The sequence below is a fragment of the Ruditapes philippinarum genome, unplaced genomic scaffold, assembly GCF_026571515.1.
Source record: "Ruditapes philippinarum isolate M1 unplaced genomic scaffold, ASM2657151v2 ctg3401_1_1_1_1, whole genome shotgun sequence".
In the NCBI taxonomy this organism is placed as follows: domain Eukaryota; kingdom Metazoa; phylum Mollusca; class Bivalvia; order Venerida; family Veneridae; genus Ruditapes; species Ruditapes philippinarum.
This window is the reverse complement of record NW_026859473.1, coordinates 60,945-83,013: the sequence shown is the minus strand read 5'-3', so window position 1 is coordinate 83,013 and position 22,069 is coordinate 60,945. Positions and strand designations below refer to the sequence as shown.

General features: G+C 32.3%; 1 protein-coding gene across 1 annotated transcript in view; it reads left to right on the top strand.

The window, feature by feature from the left end:
• The window catches only part of LOC132756625 (uncharacterized), a 45,082-nt gene that overhangs the window by 4,952 nt on the left and 18,061 nt on the right, over nt 1-22,069 (top strand). Inside the window, 14 exon segments of the mRNA XM_060747745.1 lie at nt 9,657-9,773; nt 10,678-10,757; nt 11,060-11,158; nt 12,427-12,549; nt 13,395-13,517; nt 13,665-13,787; nt 14,090-14,212; nt 14,718-14,849; nt 16,103-16,225; nt 17,173-17,286; nt 18,368-18,493; nt 18,878-19,760; nt 20,314-20,425; nt 21,815-21,968. Of these exon segments, the coding sequence (XP_060603728.1) occupies nt 9,657-9,773; nt 10,678-10,757; nt 11,060-11,158; nt 12,427-12,549; nt 13,395-13,517; nt 13,665-13,787; nt 14,090-14,212; nt 14,718-14,849; nt 16,103-16,225; nt 17,173-17,286; nt 18,368-18,493; nt 18,878-19,760; nt 20,314-20,425; nt 21,815-21,968 (2,432 nt within the window).

The window sequence follows — 22,069 nt, the reverse complement described above, 5'->3', positions numbered from 1 at the left end:
AATATTCACCAGTATTTTATAAACTATGAAATTTTTAATGATAATTATAAGAAAGGTAATAATGTAACCACATATTTATGTTTGCACTTTAAAGTCAGTTGTGATTTTGTAATGTTCTGAGATATGATTTTGTTTTACTGATATTCACTTATTACTTTCTTACTATATATGAAAGGTCCATTATGCTTCAGATATACTTTTATATTCATTTCTCAAAAGCCTAATTAATTGCTGTACTATTATAGTATTTAAAAGATTAATCACCGGCTTATTACATAAACCTTTTTTTCCATATGCTGCCTTATAGAAATAAATACAATTATAGTGAATTTTGTTAGGAAGTTAAAATACTGAGATACTTTGTTTACATTTTAAAAACTTTTATGAAAAATTATATCACACTAATAGCTACTTTCTTCCGGTAACAACTATCTAACATTCTGTTAAAGCAATATTTAAATGTTGTAAAATTCATATTTGCATTTCTAAAGAAGTTAAAAACATTGTTTCTAAGGCATAATGTTCATCTAAGTAAATAACATGTAATAGATATGTAATAGATATGCTGATAATGTTTAGTAATTATAGTCTCAATTATGATCTCAATTTGTATAAATGCCTCGTTACCTATTTTGACATTTATCCTCATATTACATGTTGTATGCATGTATGAGTGAATAAAAAGATATGTTGTTTTTAACAAATTATACATTGTAACAATTTATATTTATCATTAATATCTGTTTTATAAACATCATAATTATATAATTCCGAAAAATATCACATTGACACCGAGCTGTTGTAACATATATTATCAAGCGTCTCTATGCAAGCATGGTTACCGGTCTTAGATTTGTAAGAGATTTAAATCGGAAACCATACCAACATCGTTTAGTGCACATGTACCCAACCGTCCTATATGAAAATAATATATTTCTTTTGGATCCAATACGCGAATATATTTGACGGTCACAAGGTACAAATGCAGATTGTCGATTGCAGATTTATTAGATATATAATATTTGTATTTATGGCTATCATTAGATTGTAACTGGTAAACATTCAATTTCTTTACGTATCATGTCATATTAAGCATTAAGTTGTTTTTTTAATCATTAAGATATTTAATTTGTAACCTTCCTTTAGATAAATTCATTAATATTTGTATAAGTTTTAACAATTTTCAAATGTCATGTCACGTTCGAGTGATGTGGTTGCATAAATAAATTGTGTTTATCAAGGAAGTCTTCCTCGTGTAAAATAGTGTTTGATCGGTCCGCTAAATTGTATATAACTATACTTTTACATCAGTATAAGTTTTTCAACCGTAAAATATTGTGTTAAAATGTACTTAATATATCATCAAACTTTGACAAAATCTCTGTTTTTTTGTTCACTTTTCAAAGGAACGACTTTCAACGTAAATGCTTTAAAATACAATATTTTGTTTATATATGTCTTGAATGTTATCATTAATAACTACTGTTTCATTTCAAGGAGATAGTTTCTAAAAAAGCTTTTAGCTTTCTACCCAATCATGTTTGCATTTTATTGTAATATATTGGGATATATATTTGTCTGAAATAAAATATTGTTTAAACCAACGTAAATGCTTCGGAAGTAATTTATCGTTTATGCTTTAAAACACCCAAATTCTTGTTTATGGTCTTGATTCAAAAACACATGACTTGGCTGAACATAAAACTTGCTTATTGTATTAATTTAAATGTAGGTGCCTCTCAAGTATCTGTTTAAATTTGTATGCAGAATGCGTATATATAAATTATAAATCATAAAAGGGTATTTCATTTACATTTCTGTTGCATATTCGGTATACATGTATAAAATTATCAAAATTTCTGAAGGCCACGTTTTATAATGTTAAACGGTCGTGGGGTATCAAACGATATAAATACAGTGTAACAACAGTTCCGATAGCATTGTACTACGGCGTCAAAAAATAACAAAAACAATCATAATAAGATATTTTTAAGATATATATTAAAAGATTTTTTTCAAGAGAAGTGCTGATTGTTTAATCAATAATATGCATGACTTAAAAATGATTATCTCCGTTGTTTATATGGCTGAAGACAGCAAAAACGCACGTGACGTCGTGCATGATAGTGCCATCAATTAGGCGAACGTCAAAAACTCATAACGTTTACTACTCATTGTGAATCATTTTTATTTTCATTTTAATTTGTTTCTTTCGTTTTTTTTCCTTTCATTTTCTGTATAATAGTTTGTATGTAACTTTGACCCGTATTCAATACCTTCACTCACACTCGATGAGAAAATCCCATATGATGGTCAAGACAGTCCTAAACTTTTCAGATTATAAAGAATTAAGTGTAGTTGAGAATTTGTGAGATTAGAAAGGGCTTCCTTGAGGTGTCTTTAATAAAATCATACTGAATACCACTTAGTTTTGAGTATTGATTTAAAAATATATATTTAGGTTCATCTGACAGTATATGGGGATATAAATGTTTTAAAAACAGATACATAGGGATAGAGAATTACATGGATTTCACAACCTATATATCTTAAGATATTTCAAAGGAAACGTGACATAAAATATCTTCATGGCGTCATGAATAACCATGGCATAACGTAAACTTTCATGACGTATTTTAATTAAAATAAAAAGCTATTAAAATCTAAGTAGCAAAAAAAATCTGCAAGCAAATTGATCCCTCGGAAGCATTTATCACAACAAAATTACATGAAACTTGCAGACTCGGTTTAATTGAGTCTGTACATGAGGGATAATGAATATGTGCAACATCCTTTACGCCCCCTAGCACCGGCTTTGGCGTTTCTCGATTCTCAACACTTTATAGTGTTGACATCAATGTTTCCGAAGGACCAGTAAAATATTACAACACTGAAGTGAAGTACGGGGTAACTTTTACAGCTGCCACAAAGCACTTGACACCTGCTGTTGTGAACTATACAAACATGGAAACAAAGTGATCCTTCGGAAGCATTAATAACAACACAATTACATGAAAATTGCAGACTCGGTTTGATTGAGTCTGTACATTAGGGATAATGAATACGCGCAACATCCCTCACGCCCCCTTGCACCAAAAACAACATCTTAAACATTTGTTAAGCATAATTTATATTCTTTGCTAAACGAGTATGGTGTTTCATAATTAAGGTCCATAGTTTGTAATTTTAATAATTATATAACTGTATTATGTTTTTATCGCGTTAGCGGTCATTTATCCCTGCATAACAGTCGAACAAGGAGTGTTTTTTTTATAGTTTTATGTACAAAAATATTTAATTTTTTATTTAAGAAATTAAAATAATTGCGAATCGATATTTGCCAAATCCAACGAAAAAAAAACAAAACAAAAACAGTCTTCTCAAAGGTATATTATGCCTCAGGTATTTTTAATTCTTCAGAAATATGGGTTCACTAATCTTTAAATAATCGACTTGTGGTATGTAAGATCTTTTACAACTTTTAAAAGTTGCACTTAATTTGCAGTAATGTGTTGTATTTTGAATGTATAACAAGGTAGCACAAAGGAGGAAAGAATCTTACAGACGTCATGCTTTTAATCCTTTTCACTTGATTTAAAATAAGATTTAGACTGTAATCTAATATTTACATTAAACTAGTTGAATGAAAGGCGGTATATTCTAAAGCGGCATGTTTTGTATGCTTTTATTGTGTGCACTTGTTTAAAGTATTGCAAGTTACCAGCTGATATTGAGGCCCTTCTAGACTTTTAAGGACTTCAATTAGATTTTAATTGACATACAGTATATATGTATGCTTAAATATTTTGACCGGGTGTAGTGAATATATATAATAACTTAAAATTTTAGATTACTTTAATTTTTATTTTTATTAAATCAGATCTTTATTGTTGAATAGATAAGTTACAACTATACATAATATTCATACCGTTTATGTCCTTTATACATTTATAATTCCAAATGCGTTTTTACTTTAGAATTCACAATGACACTAACTTTTAATAGAACACAGCACAGTAAATCTCAATTTAAGAACCACAATAAAAGTAAATATTTAAGCGGGACAATTTGCATGAACATATAAAAATCACAAAAAGCATGAAAATCAGAAAACACGTGAAAATGTTTCACAGTAATGATCCAATCAACAGTTTTTATGCTCCTTATGGAGCAGCCCGCTCCCTTGCATAAAAACAGAAGTTCATAAGCTCGCACTTCGTAACGCCAGTCTCTATACACAGTCATTTGATAGGTTGGTATGTGTGTTCCTTTTAAAGTCTTTTAAAGGTGCACTACTGCAGTTCAAAAAAAAGTAACACACAATCCGAAAAATGACATGGATAATCTGAATATTTTGTAACGGAAAATCTGAAAAAGTAAGACAGAAATATGCAAAGGCTGGCATTGAAAATCAATAATTACTGCGATTTATAGTCCGATTTGAGTTAAAAACGTTTTGTTTTAATAACTTCACCGTAGGGAACGTGTTACAGTATCGCGTTTTTCGACTACAGTATAGAAGTTTAAAGATGGAGGATTATTTGTTGATACACGAACTTTGTTTGAAATTTGGCAAGTATCTAAACTGTAACCGAAATCTGGGTATAAACTGTAACAAAATCGGATCAAAGTCGCTAGGTCTATGCTGTAACCCTTCAAAATTAACATCGCTCTATACTGTAACATTGTTTATTTTTTCAAACGTATTTTACCAACAGGAAAATAGGTTCAACTAATTATTTACTTTTATAAACGTTTTCTTAACACAAAGGACTAACGTTTTGTAGATTTACTTTATCTAGGCATGCTTAAATAATGTCGGAATGGGAGAAAAATGCGTTGGTCTCTCGATTCAAATTTTTAAACCGTCAACTCTGCACATTTATGAGACAATATAGAGATAAATCTGCGGTGCAGAGTCTGAAGAAATATATGACTAGATACCAGATTCTGTTCCTTATAAGCAAAGCACAAAAACATCTTTTAGAAACTAAACTAATAGTAGTATGGACCTGAATAAAAATCACCTACCTCTCTTCCCATAAATAACCCTCCATCTTGAAAATTCTATACTGTAACCGAAAAACGCGATACTGTAACACGTTCCTTACGGTGAACTTATTCAGTTAACAATTTTCAGAGTTATCAATGACATTTTATATGTTTGTCTACTAATAATGCTTACGACCCCTGAAACTCATGTGCATTGAAACACCAAAGGAACCATAAAAAACAACTTTTCTGATGCTTCCAATAGATGACGTAGAGTGTTTATATATGAAATTATGTAATTATTGATGTGTTTCTTATAATTTCCTAAAATTTGGTTATCAACGAAGCATATATAAATGTGTTTATTAATACGTCAATGTAACGTATTCATACAGAAACATGACAGTTTCATTTCGAAAGGTAGCTTGCGGTGCTTTTTAGATCTAACCATTGGATGCTATGTCAATAGAAGTATTTTGTTACGCCATCCTCTAAAATTACATTCTTTACATCAAAATTTATATACATGAGGGTAAAAATAAATTAAACGAAAATGTTGATTACGATTCAGGTTATGTTTTGTTCATGATTGCGTCTCGTCTTCGATCAGATCCTTGCTAAATGATAGTATTAATAAATTGCATGGCATCATTAATAAACAGGGGTGTCTGTGGCAGAGTGGTTAATCTTGTAATTGTAAAAAGAGTACATGTACAAAAAACAGTAAACCAGGAAAGGAGTTTTACTTTGAAGATGTATCAATTTTATCTTTCCAAGTCTAATATAGTCCTTCAGCAACTGAGACTTTGCACAAATAACAACTGTCCTTTTTTATGCAATCACTGCTATCATTTTATCATGTATACACAACTCCAAAATACGCAAGTAAAAGCGGTTTTATTTCGGCCGAGAAATCTGCACTGGCCTCTAAAATCAATATTTATTAACTTCTGAAACTGCCACCTGTTCTACTGACTTTAGATATGACCTTAAGAAATGCATCCATTGACTCAAAAGCGCTTACCTGCGGACAAACTGTCCTTTGTGTAAAGCTAGTTTTTTGTGTGTTTATGTCAAGAAATTGAATGATGTTGTTCCAAAAACAATTTCATGCAAAATTCATTACAATTTTCAAAGTACATGGATGTAAATCAAAAACGAGAAAATGGGTCACTAGATCAAAATTCAGGTCATCTGATATCAGGGATCGCTTTGTTTCCAGATTTTCATATAACAACTGAAACCGTTTACATTGTAAAATGTTAAAATTGCACGTCAAAAGCAAGAAAGGGTCATAATTTAAGTAAAAACTAAAATTAAAGCTGAAACCAAAGTTCGTTTTTACCTTATGGTTCACATGCTTTAAAAAAGACAATACAGTAGATCACTTAGTGAAAGTTTAGGAGAGCTGGTAGCAAAGGTAAAATATACATCTAAAATTGTGCACATTGTCAAAAGTTCATAGCTGGACATCACGGGACAAGAAAGTAAATCACTTGGTTAAAATATATGTCAGTTCATATCAAAGATAATTTTACATTTTAAACGATAAACTGTGCCCATGGGACAGAGCCAATTTTGAGCAAGGATTTCATTTAGACAATCTTGATACATGTCTACCAGACAATGTTTTGTGTCAGACATTAAAGTCTTTAGGAAACATTTTTATAGTTTTTGTTCACTATAAACAACGAATACTAGGGTTTAATTGGGCAGGGCTGATGGGCATAAGGGGCCTGAAGGACATAATTTGAACTTCTTTCAAGACGTCCAAAATGTTTCATACAAAATATCTAGCTCTTCTCTTTGAAGCTTCGGAGGATATTTTTTCTGTAAGATTTTATGTACATAAATGAAAATCTTTGCATCCGAGACAAGGCCACTTAGAACTGTAATGTGCTCAAGTAAGCTAATAAAGAAACCAAGGTGTTAGTTCGACCTAGTATACATCTGTTTTTTTCCTTTGAATTCATGCCTAGGTCACAAATAAAATGGCCGCTGCCCAATTTAACGATTTTTATAACATCAGCGCTTTGACGATTTCGCAAACTAAAGGTGATTTTAAATCTGATACATGCAAATAATGCAACAATTGTAGTTTGCCTTTGCCTTAATTATAATCAGCGTAGACGTTATTGCTCGACCATAAAGTACATGTTGATTCAAAAGGAAATCACAAATTCATTTTAGGCAACTAAAACAAACTCAAGCCGAACTTACAACAATCTCAAGCCGCAGGATCGCCGGACGAAAAAAAATATGCATGATTCATCCTAGTGCGGGCGGTAATCGTTCGCCAACTTATGTCTATTTGGGCGCCGGGCGCAGCCCTGGCAATTTTCCACCGCTGCCTTTAAATTTGGACGGTATTTTTGAATGAAAAAAAAACGTCCGATCGAAAATATATCGCTCGGCGATACGTCGATATTTTCTTTACAACACACTGACCACGAATAAAATATCGTCCGGACGCGGTTAGCTTTTAAGTTGTACTTAAAACTCGACGGCGCCCGCCCGTTGAGCAAAATTTTCATCTGCTGCCGTCCGATTGTCACGTGGCCGGACGTCGGTCGATATAACGATTTTTTGGAGGTACAGACGCTGCATATCGGGAAAAATCTCTTTTTGTACACAACTAAAAGTCATGGTATGTTTTGTCATCAGTAATCGGCTTTGCTTAACCCTGTTTTGCACAGATTTACCTTTTTACTTTATGGGTGTGGCCGCGTGTGCGTATGTGCGCGCAAGTGTATGTGATCCTTGTGTAAATATAACTTTAGGACTGTAATCTTAGACATAGGAACTTCTTTTTTGTAAAATAAACATACTTTTTCACACCAGGTTCGTATTTAAATGATGTGCTTAAACATGTGTTTCATGCCGTCCATATATATAGGTTATACAATTCGAACCTACAAGAATTTCAATTCACATAAATGTGTACAAACCAATTTCAATTTATACATAACTTATAACATATTTATCCGGATTAAACAGAAAGCAAAAGCTAATATGAAAGTCTCTTCTGAAATTTTCAATTTTGTAATTTGGTCACTCTTTAAATTTTCATTTTAATCTTTTTCAAAAAAAAATGAATAATTGGGATATGCACAATAATGATTATCCATTTCCATTTCATTTTTATCTCAATGTGTCTCAAGTACAAAGGAGAAAAAAGTGTATACTGTAAAGAACTAATTATAACTTTAAATATCACTTTACAAATCCTTTGAAATCCATTCAAGCTTACGTTTCTAAAGATTATATATTTTTAAACAATAAAGGTGTTATTATTCTATAAATATCGACAATGAATTTAAAAGTCTTTTATTGTGTCTGTCAAAGGTATATTTGTTTGGTTTTATAGACGGGCGTTATTGTTCAAAGCTAGACACGTCCGTTGGTCTGTTTAGGTAAATATAATGAAATGAAATGGGTTATCCACATCTGCAGTATTGCTGAGCAATGAAGCAAAAATTTATATATATTTAAGCAATGAAACGAAATATGCATTGGCATAAAATATAATTTCACGCGCATGCATGTACGTAAAAAACGAACAGTAAATACAAATCGAAAAGGTTTCTGTAGACATAGGTCTACTTCATATCAAAATGACCAACAAATCTCATTACACAAAGAATAGCCCTAACTTTTAGAGGGATATGACATGACTGACTGCTACAAGCGACACACTATGTCTTATGCAAATATTAATACTAAACTAAAACAAGGTCGATAGAGTAGTCTTTCTTTTTAAATAACAATTAACACAAAATAAAAAAAACTCAAAATATGTTAATTAGTATAAACATATTTTTTTCTCAGAATATACATATATACATGCTACATTTTACAAAGTATACAAATCATTTCAAGTATTCTTTAAAAGAACAGGATTAGAATGAAAGTATCTTAAGAATTTGTTTCCTTAGATTATTTGAAAATCTCTCATAGAACACCCGGGGAACTTAAAACGGGTGAAATGTGAAAAAGATAATGAGAAAACATGGAAAAGAAATAGGTCCAGAATTAAATTGAAAATCGATAATAAGTGCAATTGTTCGTTCGCTTGAGCTCAAATCGTGTATTACGAATTTAGTACCGCTCAAGCGGTGCTAGGGGGCATGAGGGATGTTACACTTAATCGTTATCTCTCATGTACAAACTCAATCAAATTGAGTCTACAATTTCCATGTAATTTTGGTGTGATTAATGCTTCACTTTGTTTCTAGATTTTTTTACAAAACACTTCATTTTAAGGTCATGTTGCGCAACTAGTTAAATTTTCAGTTAACAGATTAAATAGAAGAAACGCAATTGATATGTCCGAAACATTTCGCATTATCTATTAACTGAAAATTTAGCTAGTTATACAGATAATTACGTAAGGTTAATAAACATACAAAATTATATAGATGACCAGACATTTATCTCTTATTTAACTGGTAAGTGTTGGGAGTTTTGTTGGCACTTTTTAGATTTTTTGAAGTTAGATGCGTATTTGTTATTTATCTAACAGAAAAGAAATATTTAGTTAGTCTGATAGATATCTATTATTTATAGTGTTTACATGGTCACTAACTAGCTAGTCAGATAATTAACGTGATAATTATATGGTTCTTATTGGCATTATTATTTCACCATTGTGTTTCCTTGTTAAGGGGCATCTATGCCGGCTACTGCAGGACAACGTACTCCTGTCAAGGATCATGTTTAACTTCGCAGACTTATTACACAGGATGCGGATTTTTGTGGTTGAGCAGATGTGCCAAATCTCGGTAAATATCATAACCATTCGTTTTATTCTCATATGCTTCGTTTTAATGCATTCAATAATGTTTGCTTATGTTAAATATTAGTAAGGCAAGATGCGCAGGTGAGTAATCGCGTTTGACCATCACTTGGTAAATTGTCATGTTTCCTCTTGTGATATCTGTTCTGATAGAAGTGCGGGCGGGGAAAATCTTACATCAGTGGTTGCAGAAATTTCTTTCATAATTATAAGCATTCATTATACGTACTCTGCAGTTGACTAGAAGGGAGACAACCCTGGCATGTCATTATGTTCATATTTATGCTAGTAATCGCCCTTTTCAAGTCAGGCGTCTTCTGAATTTTAAAATTTCATTTGTCAACACATTGTCTCTTTTTCAAAATATAATTGTAATAGATTATATCTGAATAAACATATCAAGCTTCCGATATCCGGAACAATTTATGTCACTTCCGACTGTCCGGAGTAAAATCAGCAATATGGCCTCCATAATTTGGGCTTTATTCATATAATATTATAATATGTACATGACTTTTGTAATTGTCAATATCATACTACATGTATTTGTAATTGCTGGAATATTTAATGTTCTTATTCAGCCATGGACAAAATACTGCCAAACCTAATTTCCTTCAGTAAAACGTTATCAATCTAAGAAAGTGTTTTTTATTGTGCCCTATGCTAATTAAGCATAAATATGAGTGTACTCATATATTATACTGAACAACTATATTTGGCATCTGAATTATAATTATATTAAATTCTTCCAGATAATATACAACAGAGTTTATGTTTTATGATGCTTACATAAAAACAACATTTTATAACTGCATATGTTATTGTGTTTTTGTAGAGCATACTATAAATTACCTTTTAATGTTTCAAAAATTCATTTTAATTATATACAGAACCGTTTACAAGCAATGTGCACAAACATGCTATAGAAATGAATGCTGTTTGGGCTATTCCGGAAGTAGCTGTAGCACCCGTAAGTTGTTAAAATCATTTGCTCTGAAATTTATTGTAAAAATCATGTAAAACGAATACATGTTCACAAATTAGTACAGCTTGTTAAACAAACAACTAAAATCAATGTGTGTTAAGATTTTCTCTGTTGATAGTCTATCCTAACTGCCGAATCTTATTTGTTCAAATTAAAAGCTGACACAAAAGTAATGTATCTTTCCGAAAAATAAAATGTGAGTGGCGAGTATGTCATGAATCACTGTTCTATGAGTTTATCATCATAGGTATAAACTATTGTAAAGTTATACTTTATCATTTGTATAGCTTCGTGTTTTGGGTCATATTCGTGTCCTAACGGTGGTACATGCCAATCTCCAGACATGTGTAGATGTCCACGTGGCTTCTCCTCGCCAAGGTGTAATGGTAATGAATGTCAATGACTTTTAACTTGTTTTAAATGTTGACGTTATACCAAAACAATGATGTATTATATACCCGATATATTTTATATATTTTGCTTTATAATTTGATCTAAATATAGCTGCACTCTCTTTCGTCTAAACAGTAGTCAACAGAACTTTTTTATAAAATCAAATTCATAGTGTTAAGTATCATATTCACTGGCCGAGTCTAAAAAAAATAGTTCGAGACTCGTATTCAATGACTGTTAATTAAGCGTGCGCATTAACAAAATAATTGTTGCGTTTTGTTATTCATTACATATTTCTCGATTAAAATATTATCACTTTACTATTATACTTTAAGGCTACTATCAACTTGAATTACTTTTGTATGGAAGCCTTCGCATAGTCTTTGCACGCCTGACACGTGCGTCTTTTTTCTCGCGGCAAAAGTTGTACAAGTATAAGGTTGTATTTATGTGATTTCATTTTAATTCTTAGCCTATTCATAATAAAACAATTATTGACTAAGGAGTCATTGGATATGATGTGATTTTCACCGACAGAAGGTCACATTAACATCGGCTATCAATATGTCGTCTGTCGGTGACACTCAAGTCAAAATGGTATAATATTCACTAAATTAAAATGAAAAACGATACGTCAAAAAGAACAACCGCATCGTAGAAATTTATTAAAGATGTCATTGTAAATGTGTCATTGTTAAAAAGTCCATCATTCTAATGTTGAACTTTGATTTTACTACAACAAAATCACATTAATCTCCTTGGTATCCTAGTATAGGAAATGCCTCTTTAGTTAAATATAAGATCCAGACTAGATTACCCGTGTCTAGCATCATTTTATTTTCCATGTGAATTAATTGGAAAGTTTTAAAAATATCTCAAAGGTGATAAATGTAAGCGACATTTCTACAGTAATCACTCATTATCTTTACAATAAATGAGTCTATAAAGTTATCTTGCATCACCCATTAGTACCCCTACCATGAAAGGAGATGAAGCAGTTTTTAATGTTTCAATCTCAAAAGTTCAATTAAAGAAAATTAAAAACAGAGGATTATTCCAGTTCCCGCTAGCGGTTACTTTTCCTGATCAGTAGAGAAACCATTTTCATCACAAGTTAAAATGCCGACGTAACAAAACCGATACAAGCAATAAGAACAAGTCGGCAGCATAGCCATTTAAATATGGATTTCAGATACAAAGAATGAAATTAAAGTAGACGTATGACTTTTTCTTATAGTTATAATCTACATTTTCTTTAAAGATATCAACGAATGCAGCAGCAGCGGTCACGGTTGTCAACACAATTGTGTCAATACTCATGGCTCTTACCGTTGTACATGTAGAGCAGGCTTTACACTGACCTCGGATCTCAAGTCATGTCAAGGTATTTAACGTAGTATATGCATAATTCGTCGTGGCTACGTAGGACATAGCTTCAAATTTCAGCTTTTCTGGTACAGGAAGACATCAAGCGCCCACCCATGTTTTGTTTCAGGCATGAGCTGAGTAGAACCACAAACGCTATGTTAGTTACTTGGAGAGCTTACTCGTATGAAATAATCCAAGTCCAACTGGAAGGCGAAGTGGTTTGAAAGCATCGGCCTTAATCACTCGGCCATGGACTACTTATACGATATCAGAATCTACCAAATGCTTCTTACATGAACGTAATAGAATATGTTTACAGAATTCTTGTTTGCTTAAATAGCAATGTCTACATTTAATGCATCTATTTTGCTTCAACATAACAGATTGTAGTATTTTATATATAATGATTTTTCTTTAATTGTAACATTTTTATGAATAGAAAACTAAATAGGGTATGATCAAATTACATTTAATATTGCAATATCTAAATTAAACATATGGAATATATATGTGCATTGAATCTGAAAGAATGACTTAAATGTAAGAGGAATACGTTTTATATCATTCTTCATGTCCTTGTTTTTTTGTAGTTTTGTCTACAAATATAGTATCAATAATTTTGATTATTTGTATTCATTTTCATAATTAACGGCATCTAAGAAAATTAAAATATTGTTCTTTAGAGTGACTTTATACCCTGTGATTTTTCGTACTAAATGGTCGACCTATATTGCTGGACATTTTAATATTCCGAATATTTTATTTAGTACTAAGGCATTAATTTATAACTGTGTTTAGTAAAAATGTTTAGCAATATATCAATAAATAGCTTCTGTTATTACTATGTTATTTTATAATAAGACATAAACGAATGCAATGTCAACAATGGAGGATGTAGTCACAAATGCAACAACAATGTCGGATCCTTCTCTTGTAGCTGTAGGACAGGATACACATTTGGTACTGACGGACGATCATGTAACGGTAAGTCATACAGAACGCACTGTGTTTCTTAAAAAATGTTGTTTTTTAATATTGATAAATTATGAAACACTGAATTTTAAGCACGTATATGTAACCAAACCAGTTTTTTAATAATTCATTGTGATTGTTAGTTTTGAAATGTTTTAGATGTGGATGAATGCATGCTCGGAACAGCAGCTTGTTCTCATAAATGTACAAACACTGAAGGTTCCTTTACATGCTCATGTAATACTGGATATACTTTAGGTGTCGACAGACGGTCGTGTGAAGGTATATTACTTATACATTAAAAGAGCTTACGTTTACACATAATCTAGGAAATTTGAGAGCTAACGGCTTTGTTTGATAAAAATGGAAAACAAATCAAATATCAAAAACTGTTTAAAAACAGTTGATATAGTTTTCTTTCTGTTTTTATAATCTATAAGATAGATCTGTAATACGCGCTAAGATGATATTTGTTTTAAGCTTGAAAGTAAAAATATTTATAGTATAAGATGTACATTTTAGAATAGGACTCCATTCATGATAATGATCAATCATCAACTATATATTATTTAATTTATGACTAGATGTCGACGAGTGTGTTGAAGGAACAGCCAAATGTGATGGTTACTGCAACAACATCCCTGGGTCTTACACATGTTACTGCGACCCTGGCTATATCACTGACATTACCGGGTATTCCTGCAAAGGTTGTTTCCGTCTTCTTTATATTTTTTTTTGCTTGTTTTCCAGTTTATAGCTTTAGATTATCACTATGTGAAATGGCAACTTTAATATTAAGTTAAATTAAAGTCATCACAAATGAAAAAGAGGTTACTATGTAATTCTTCGTTTCCGCTTGTCATTTTGTCTATTTCACTGCCGTTTTTCTATTTTGTGATTCACCAACACAGTATTAGGGTGATATCCTAGCTTTCCTGTTGTAGAACCACCGGCTGATAATACATTTGTTTGTTTTCTCTGTCAAAAGAAAGTTCTGAATTTTCTTGTTGGTTTCCTATTATAGCAATAAGAAGCAAATGAACTGATCCACTGTACTAAGCTAGACCAAAATAAGATTTCGTCTTAAGATACATGAAATCATCAAGGTGTTAGTTTGAACTTATTGTGTAGGGGGCTGCTTTCTGTGAACATTGCTTTGCGATGTTGATCTTTATTCTCATTTTTTTGAAAGCTTATGTTTATATTATCAAGACGTGAATGAGTGCGACACTCGAAACGGCGGCTGTGCTCAAACATGTATAAATGAGCCAGGTTCACACAGGTGTGAATATCAAATCGGATACAAAGCTGTGTTTTCAAGTACAGATAGCGAAGTGTGTGAAGGTAAGTGATACGTTTATAAATATATGAAGGTAAGTTACTAGATTTCGCAATGAATATTTAAAGAATGAAAAAAAAAACAACAACAAATTTGATACCTGAAGTGTTTTCCAAGTCCTTATGTAATAAGTGTGTATCATACTGCATATTTGCTACTCATTGGTAAATCGTGACCCTTAGATATGTTGCCTGCTTTCAATCAGAGATGTTATATTTCCGATCCTTAAAGATCGTTCAGCACGACACTATCGATGTTCTTGTGGGTATTTTTAGTTTTTAACTTTTTCGGCAATTTTCTAGTTGGGTGGTTCCCAATGTTTCTACTTGAATAATTGTTGAATCACCCTTAGGATATGTTGCCTGCTTTTTAACTTTGTCTTTTGACGTCTTATCTGTGACATGCAGGCTTCATAACCTCTGATCCCCTTTCAAAATTCCATTTTATTTAGTTCTGCCCATTGTTTTATCGTTTAGGGCACATGCTTCCTATTACTTTGGGGACCATACGCCGCTTTTCATGGAATGGCACGGAAGTGTCACGTTGAAGGTTCCATGATAATCGCCGCGGGTGTTCTAAATTCAAAATTTTACCATTTCATGTTTAAATGTTGAATTCTGCTTAAGCCGATGCTAGGGGCGTGGACTGCAGTTTGCACTTTACAGTACCGGCCATGAACAGGCTCAATCAAACAGAGCCTGCAACATTTTCAATTATGTTGTGTTGAACTTTCTTTAGGGATTTTGATTTTCTCTATTCTATATAAACTAAATACACGGATGATAATTTTTTTTGCAGAAATCTCTACGTTTTTTGAAAGAAAGTAAGTTTGCTGCATTATGAAATCCTCATAAATTCCTGCAATGATATGCCCTGTAAAAACGGTGGTTTAAAATATATTTTTTCGCCTAGCGGATCGGGCTCGGGCTATTTATGCAAGCACTCGTTTATTTAGGACCAGAGAAGCAGTCATAAATCTTTATAACTAACAATATACATCTAAGTTTATGATGTTTTTACTTTGTTACGAATAACTTTAACTTTTTAAATTATGTACGTGCTTATTACATACTATTATTCTATGCAACTTTGTATTTTGTTTCTTGTTTATAATCTATATTAAGTTAATGATGAATGCATTCATACCAATGAAAATATATACTGTTTATTAAACTTGTGTGTATGTGCGTGCGTGCGTTAGTGTTCTGTTATAGGTATGTATTAATAAATGAAGAAAACAACTTTTTTATTCATATAGATATAGACGAATGCATGGAGTCAATTGCATTATGCTCTCAAATTTGTGACAACACAGATGGGTCCTTCAAGTGTAGTTGTAATAGTGGTTTCAACCTTAACACAGAAGGTATTTCTTGTATAGGTGAGTATGAATTTATAAAATAATATGCGATTTTAATGGACAGAGATACACACCTCACTTGATCTCACTACATATCATTGATTTAAGATTGTGTTTTAGCCACCAAAATATGTTTGTCGACATTTCACTACCATTTCGACATTTCACTACCATTTCCTTCGGTCACATACAGTTTAAAATGAATTTCATATAATAGTTTACGGTAACATAAGAGTAAGGTGAAATAGATGTGTTTATAAAATTCTATAATTTAATAAGAATTTCCATTTTTACCTGATAAATATATGATCGTTATATTTTTCTAACTTAAACCTTTCCACTGAAACGTAACTAGTAATAAATTTTAGCTTCAAAGTGTTCATGATTGTGTCCAGATACCTTCATTCATCTGCAAGTATGAATTCGATATGCGAACAGGCTAAAATGTATTTGTTTTTGTTTGTTTTGTGTTTTACGTCACATCGACACAGTATAGGTCATATCGCGACGTTCCAGCTTTACTGGTGGAGGATGCCCTTCCGTGCATTATTTCATGCAAGAACGGGCACCTGAGTAGAACCACCGACGTTCCGTTAGCTAGCTGGATAGCTTCCTCACATGAAAGACTCCAAAGTCCCTGTCGGGATTCGAACCCACAGCGGTGAGGGGCAAGTGGTTTGAAGTCAACGACCTTAACCACTCGGCCACGGACGCCCCTAAAATGTAACTGAACTTAATTTTAAAGCGTGTATATCAAATCATCAGGACACAGAAATAAAGCGAGAAATAAAACAAAGACGAAAAGGAAAAGGGCGCATCTGTCTATAATTATCAACTTCATCTGGACATTTAATGAAAATGTAATTGTATATAATGATTTAAAACGGAAGAACTTTAAGTATTTTCTGACATTTTCTTCAACAAATGTTGTCAATAGAAAAAAGAGCAAATTCTTAATTAAATTACAGACGTTGATGACTGTGAAGGTGTTGTATGCATGAATAAAGGTACATGTGTTGATGGGTTGAATAAATACACGTGTACTTGTGACACAGGTTTCCGCGGCAAACACTGCGAAACAGGTGAGCAAATTCCTCTTAAAATACAGTTTATCGGTGCTTTATGATGACTGACTGATTGGCAAACATACTCTACATTCCTCAGATCTAACAGCGTAATATTTACTGATCTTTTAATCATTGAACATATTCTGAAAACATTTCACGTTCGTGCAATTTATGAAGCATATAGCCGCTCTAGAGACGGCGCAATGTTCAAACCTTTTCTAAAAGTCTATTTTTCTAATGTTCGAATTTTTCGTCAGTCATCGGCATATTGATTTCGTCCTTTTGCAACTTCACATTTATATATTTGAAAAAAGTTCAAACCAATTGACCATTAAAACTCCGTTTTACTATGGTCACAAGAACGTTTTGTCACCAAAATAACATTTCTTTGTTCATTTATTATCACAATTTATCGGTTAAGAACTTTCCCTAGTCAAACTAAGAATCTTATAATTATATAGCTCAACACGTCAACGGTTAAAATGTTGCATGCTCCAACGATTGATGTCATCTTGTCAAGGCTGGCTTTTAACATATCTAGCTAAATTAGACGTTTATCAAAATAACATTTCTATGATATATACCTAAAGATACAATGTTTTATCCGATCAAATTGCTGAGTTACATTTGGCGTTGTACAGTTAAAGCAATGGAAAATCGAATTTATCAAAATTGATAATTGTTTATATGTCAGTGAGACGAAAGGTATCGCCAAGTCTGACAGTAAATGCAAGATTTATATAACATGGGTGTGTCGAAAGATGTCGAATGAACACTGCATTGCTTTGAAATTTACAAAACCGAATATAATGTCTTTAAAATCATTCTGATGGTTGTAATGAACATAGAATTTCGACGAATTTTATACTATTAAATTGCTATACGTGTAAATTACATTAATTACAGTAAATAGACATTTTGTGTTTCAATTTACAACTCATTGAATACACGAATCAGAAAGGTTGTCAGTTTGGAAATTGCTGAAATATTTTGAAATGGCTTTACTTAAATCGGCAGCACAAGCCATGCTTATTAAAAATTTGATACAGATCAAATAAAGTTCAGTCTATTTTAATCTATATTGGTTAACTTCTAGATATTAATGAGTGCGATTTTGCAAATGGGGGTTGTCAAGATGTATGCACAAACTCAGAAGGTTCGTTTTACTGCAGTTGTTCAGGGAATCGAGAGCTAAGCGAGGATGGTTTCTCGTGTTTTGGAGGTAAGTCGATGGATCATAAACGTTGTTCAATATTAAGAATATGACTTGCTTAACAATTATGCAGCTTGAGTTGGATTGTTAAAATTTTAGCAATAATCACTAATAGACAAAATTTATTAAAAACACGATGAAAAACTTTGAAAACGTGTATACAAGAACTTCGTATTATATCGTCTATATTGTTACAAATATTGTGACCTTTTCAGATAAGCTGGAAAATGTGAAACTTAAATTGTTGTTAACAAAGTAAGGGAAAATTGGAAATTTTGTAAATTTGATATCACTTACATCTTTAAAGGAACTAATTAAGACTAATGGGATATTCGATAAGCTGGTTATATACGTGAACCTTGTAACTAGCTAGCGTTTGATGATTTACTTTAGGGGAAGAAGAAACCCAGACTGTGTTTGAACGACTCGAAATTCCTCGACAGCTCCTGCCGAAAGCGTGTTTCACTGTAACGCTTGCCCAATGCGTAGATGGAAATGACATTACAATCTATTTAAGCTCTACAACGCACTGGTATAAACTACATGTTGATCAAGACGTGATGTTTACACACGGTGTTGTCTTTGCTAACGTAAACAATTTCTCTGTGCCAATATCACTAAAGGGACTTGAGGTGATTAAACGAAATGACGAGTTTACGTTAAAGTATGGGTCGCTGTACGAATTGACTGAAGGAGCAATAATGGAAAGTGGAAAAACAGACGATGTTTGTGCAGCGTTTGAACTTGTTGAAAGTGATATATTCGATTTCATAAGTATGGACTCCTTTATGAATACTTTATTGTTCTCGCTTTTTACTGCAATTCCTTCCTGGCTAAGATTTGAAAAATCAAGAACTGAGATATTGTCTATTCAAGATACAAAAACTACTCTCGTTTATGGGAAAGACATGGATGATGTGTCGTGGTGTGACGGTGCACCAGTTATCTCAAATCATTTATACACGGTATTTAGGTTTAGTACAGGATTTAAGCTCAACATATTCGGGGATGTAATAGACATACCAAAACCATTTAGTTCGAGACGATTTTGCTTGATTGTCGACCTTTGCCAACATAACGGCGGGACAGTGTTTTTGATGATACCAGATGGTTCCCGAGATATGTTATTAGACATTAGCATGTTCCAAGCGCTAAAGAATAGACAAAACTTGCACATTCGTCCGAGAGGAATCGGCATTTCACTTTTGAAAGGGATAAATGCAAATTACCACACTTTATCTGGACAACTCTGGAATGGAGACACAATGTTTACACCGTATGCTTGACACAATGCATTTATCTTAACTATAAGAGAAGTCGCATTTTTTTATTGATTGTAGTTGAGTATCATTTTAAGACGAAATAACGTAAAAAGCGATAAAGAGGTTCTACCTATCTAAATAGCTAGTCAATATAAAATCTCATGCGAGTTACTGCTGCTTTTGTCTCTTTCAGGCATACAGTAATTGAATTGGCCGTCCTGTATAACGTTCAAAATTATGTACGGATCTTATATATGTCATTCTGTCATTGCTTATCTTTTTTTCTCTTAAATATTTACCAGCATGCAATATGTAAGGTGGTAGAGTAATATCCGTAGCTCTACGGTCAGGAATCTAATGATCTCATTTTTTTTTGTTAAATTCTTGGCACATTTACGAATCCTTTGAAATCTTATACAGATTATATTGTCAAGGACATATCAAACACATCTTTCTGTGTAAGCCTTTTATCGATTTGATTGTGAATGAATATCTACTCATATATTTTTGACTTGCTCTTATATCTAGCGTTTGCGTTGTTTAAACTGTTTTAATGTTTTTATGAAGATTTCAGCCAAATGTAAATGTCTGGATAGGTGGTGAGATCAGCAAATATGACAAACATTTTACAGTTGAAGGAAACGCTGATATTTATTTTGGTGTTCCAAGCATTCAAACAGTGAGTGGTCTGTTCTGTGTTTCATTTATTTTAGATTTTAATTTTGCGACCCAAACCTGGTGTCTTTGATTATGCACTCTGTTATTATGTTATGTCATTTTAATTGTTACAAATGGGTAAGTGCCATCCCAATCATTGAACCGTACTTTTATTTCTATTATCATATCATGGATACACAAACATTTTATGTGTGTAGGTCAAACAAACAGTACATCGATTCATGTTAACAAAAATATATAACTTGTATTGATTATTTTCATTGGATGGGTTTTACGTTGAATCGACAGGGAGAAAGGATATATGTCGTTCTTCTGACTTTACTGGGGGGAAGACCTCAGGTACCCTTCCATGCATATGTTCAGGCATAAACAGTCATTTGAATTGAAACGCCGTCAGTCAGCTTATTCAATATTTTCCTCACATGAAATAATCGAAAATCCTTGTCGGCGGTGAGGGGCAATTAGTTGCAAGTCAACGACATTACCCACTCGACCACGGACGCCCCTTATAATTGATTAACGAAAGTTATTGTGTAAAATAACCGGCAGTTATTTATAACATCAATCTATATTTCAATATATTCAATAATATTTCATGCAGAAAATGTTATTTTATGTAATATTTAAATGTTGTATACGAAACATAAGAATGAAGGGAAATATAAACATTTCTAGCGTTATGTGCCAAACAATGCCGAAATATCTATTAGTGTATACACTACAACAAATTTCTATTATCATTAAAAGAATTCCAAGTAACCATCGTTATTATGCTGGCATGTCGGTAAGCTTCGTTGTAAAAGTTGCATAATATTTTATATACCGATAACGTGCAAAACATTGACGTAATAATGTTTCCTATTCATATGGGTAAAATGAATAATTTTATATAGTTAATTTAATATTTGCACAAATCTTTGTTTATAATAAAACGAGTGGTCAATCACATGATACTTGTATAGTATGGGACTGGAAGCCGTCCAAGCGCAAAGTTGTGTGCTCAGCCGCCGTTAGCACTTTTCAGGGGCATGCTTTTCAAAATGGTGCGGTTTCCATGAAATAGGAATATCTTCATAAGTACATTAAACAAATGTGATAATGCTATAGTTGTCTTAGAAGATGTGGACACACAAAATAATAAGATGTGGACACAAACGTTCGATCTCCTTGTGATATTTGTTTCCATTGCAGTGCGCTTTCTGTAATTTGTAGATGCTAACATCAACAGTTCGGCATTTATTTGATGTTTTGTTGTTGTTGTTGTTGATGATGATGATAATGATGATGATAATGATGATGATGATGATGTTATTTTTGTTTTTGTTTTATTGTTGTTGTGATTGGTTTTTATTTTGATTTAATCTAAATGACTGACTGTTTTAATTTGTAGATATTAACATCAATGTTTGTAGAAGAGTGGACAGGATTTATCGATATCCAACTATCTTTGTCACCTATTCTCCGATTTGATTTATTTGGCAAGGAACGTTCCGTGACCCTTCCATTGCTTACATCTACTGCAAATGCATATATTTCTATCGGAGGTAAATTCTTTAAGTAATGCATATCAGCAAAAAATCAAAATGAATTAAACATAAATTATTTTGTTTCAAGTACTGTCTTGTGTTTTATTTTTAGTTTTATT